Source organism: Physeter macrocephalus, chromosome 1 (assembly GCF_002837175.3).
Source record: "Physeter macrocephalus isolate SW-GA chromosome 1, ASM283717v5, whole genome shotgun sequence".
Classification (NCBI taxonomy): Eukaryota; Metazoa; Chordata; class Mammalia; order Artiodactyla; family Physeteridae; genus Physeter; species Physeter macrocephalus.
Window position 1 is genome coordinate 90,029,940 of NC_041214.2, and position 2,165 is coordinate 90,032,104.

The 2,165-nt window shown below is 48.8% G+C and overlaps 1 protein-coding gene across 1 annotated transcript in view; it reads right to left on the reverse strand.

The window, feature by feature from the left end:
* The window catches only part of UMPS (uridine monophosphate synthetase), a 62,344-nt gene extending 60,704 nt beyond the window's left edge, over positions 1-1,640 (reverse strand). Inside the window, exon 1 of the mRNA XM_007114644.3 lies at positions 1,430-1,640. Within this exon, the coding sequence (XP_007114706.2) occupies positions 1,430-1,585 (156 nt within the window). The 5' untranslated portion in view covers positions 1,586-1,640. The remainder of the gene's footprint in view (positions 1-1,429) is intronic.
* Positions 1,641-2,165: the final 525 nt, after the last annotated feature.

Below are 2,165 nucleotides of genomic sequence, written 5' to 3' on the forward strand. Positions count from 1 at the left end.
ATAATAAGAAACCCTATTTGCATAAATAAGTAGACATGAAAGGAGTTCTGTTATACCTAGCTCTCTCAATATTTTGCACTCCTTCTGAGTTAACTACCAAAAATCAGACACATACACACACACTCCAATATCTAGTATCAAAAAATAATTTTTAGTCATCTGTTAACTGATGACTTCTTCAAAAATAAACCAACTTTTCAAAAGAAGATCCCTAGTCATTCACTTTCTCAGCACTGATGAGATGCACCATAGCAAGATTCTGGATGGTGAGAACAGTCTAACCCACATCAACTAGTGCTTCAGTCCTTTTCATAATAACATCAGAGTGGGATTCACAAAGGGCGAACATAAACCCTTAGTGGTGGAGAAAACTTACATAAGTCTTCTAGATAGAACTTCTGTGATAACTGAAAGGTTCTATATCTACACTGTCCAATAAGGCAGCCACTAGTCGCATGTGACTATAAATTTAAAAATTCATAATGCTCAATATTCACATGCGGCTAGTAGAAACTCTATTAGACAGCACATTTAGACCCTTCTGCTTACACTGTGGTCTGCAGCTTTTGCTGGCAGCTTGTGAGAAATGCATTACCTCCCACCCTGCCTCAGGTCTACTCAATCAGAGTATGCATTTTAACAAAATTCCAGGTGATTCATATCTATTCAGAGTTTAAGAAGCCTTGTGCTAGAAACCTCTAATTTGTACAAAGTTTTTCCCTTTTATTCACCAAAAAACTGCCTCCATGAAATGTCCACCCTCTGGCCTTAATTCTTGCTCCTGGCCACACAGTGCAAAATCGAATCCCCCTTTCCTAGCAAGAGCCCTTCCAAATATTTAAGCAGCTACCAAATTCTCCCCGAACACACCTTTTCCTCCCCTCCCCCCGCCGTCCCATTTTTCACGAGGTTAAATACGTGGAACTCCTTCAAGTACTTCTGTGTAAGACAAGGCCCCAAACTGGGTTTCCCCGACTCTCTTGCAGAGCACGTGTCAAAGCAAGCGAGTCACAGTGCAGGCTGCCCTCTAGGTCCTCAAAAGCCTAAAAGGGCTTCCCTGGTGGCGCAGTGGTTGAGAGTCCGCCTGCCGATGCAGGGGACTCGGGTTCGTGCCCCGGTCCGGGAGGATCCCACATGCCGCGGAGCGGCTAGGCCCGTGAGCCATGGCCGCTGAGCCTGCGCGTCCGGAGCCTGTGCTCCGCAACGGGAGAGGCCACAACAGTGAGAGGCCCGTGTACCGCAAAAAAAAAACAAAAACCTAACAGTTCCTGGTCTCTGTGTTTCGCAAACAGACTCCACCAGGCCGATAGTAGGGTCGACCCGCCTGCCTGGCTCTTTTGCTCTCACCCACAGCCCAACTCCTGTCATCTCCCCCCTCCTCCTGGTCCCCATTCCCGCCACCCAACCCTCTTCTTTCCTGGGCAGGTACCTGATTCAGAATACGGGGTCGAGACACGATGCCCCGTAGATCGATGTACACGGGGGAAGAGAGCCCGCTCTTCAGCACGAAGTTCCCAAACTTGAAAGCCTGCACGTCGTACAGACTCGTTACCAATGACTCCAAAGCTGCATCATCGGCCGCCATCGTCCCCCTCTCCCTCCAAACTCCCAACCGCCGCTTACCCGCGGCGCCCGGTGACGTCACCTGAGAAATCCCGCCTCTTCCGGCCCTTTTTCCGGCGGCTGGGCGAGCTCGCTCCGCTCGGCTCCGGATGCCAGGTAGCGAAGGCCCAGGATTTCAGGTCCGGTTCCGGGCAGTGGTAGCGAACTTTACCCCGACGCTGCCTGTGGGTGAGATCGCTGGACTTTGAAGCCCCAAAAGTTAGATTGGCTCCAGGATCATAAAATCAAGACTCTCAAGAGAATTTGTATGAATCCTGCCTACTTTTTATAGCGCAGTGTCCTCTTAATTCTACTTCTTGGGCGAGCATATCTTTATTTGCCCGTTATTAAACACCACTGTCCCCTCCCCTCCCCTTTCTCCAAATAGAATGTAAGTTCTGGAAGACGGGGACCTTTGCTCAATTCTTTTATTAACTTCATGGCATTTGGCAAATGTCAGTGTCATAGCAATTTGCACATGGGACTATAAAGCTCTTAGCAGGTAATTGTTCATTACCTCTTCTGTCGGCCCTCTGGTCTGGAGGAGGACGTGGGTTTAGTCC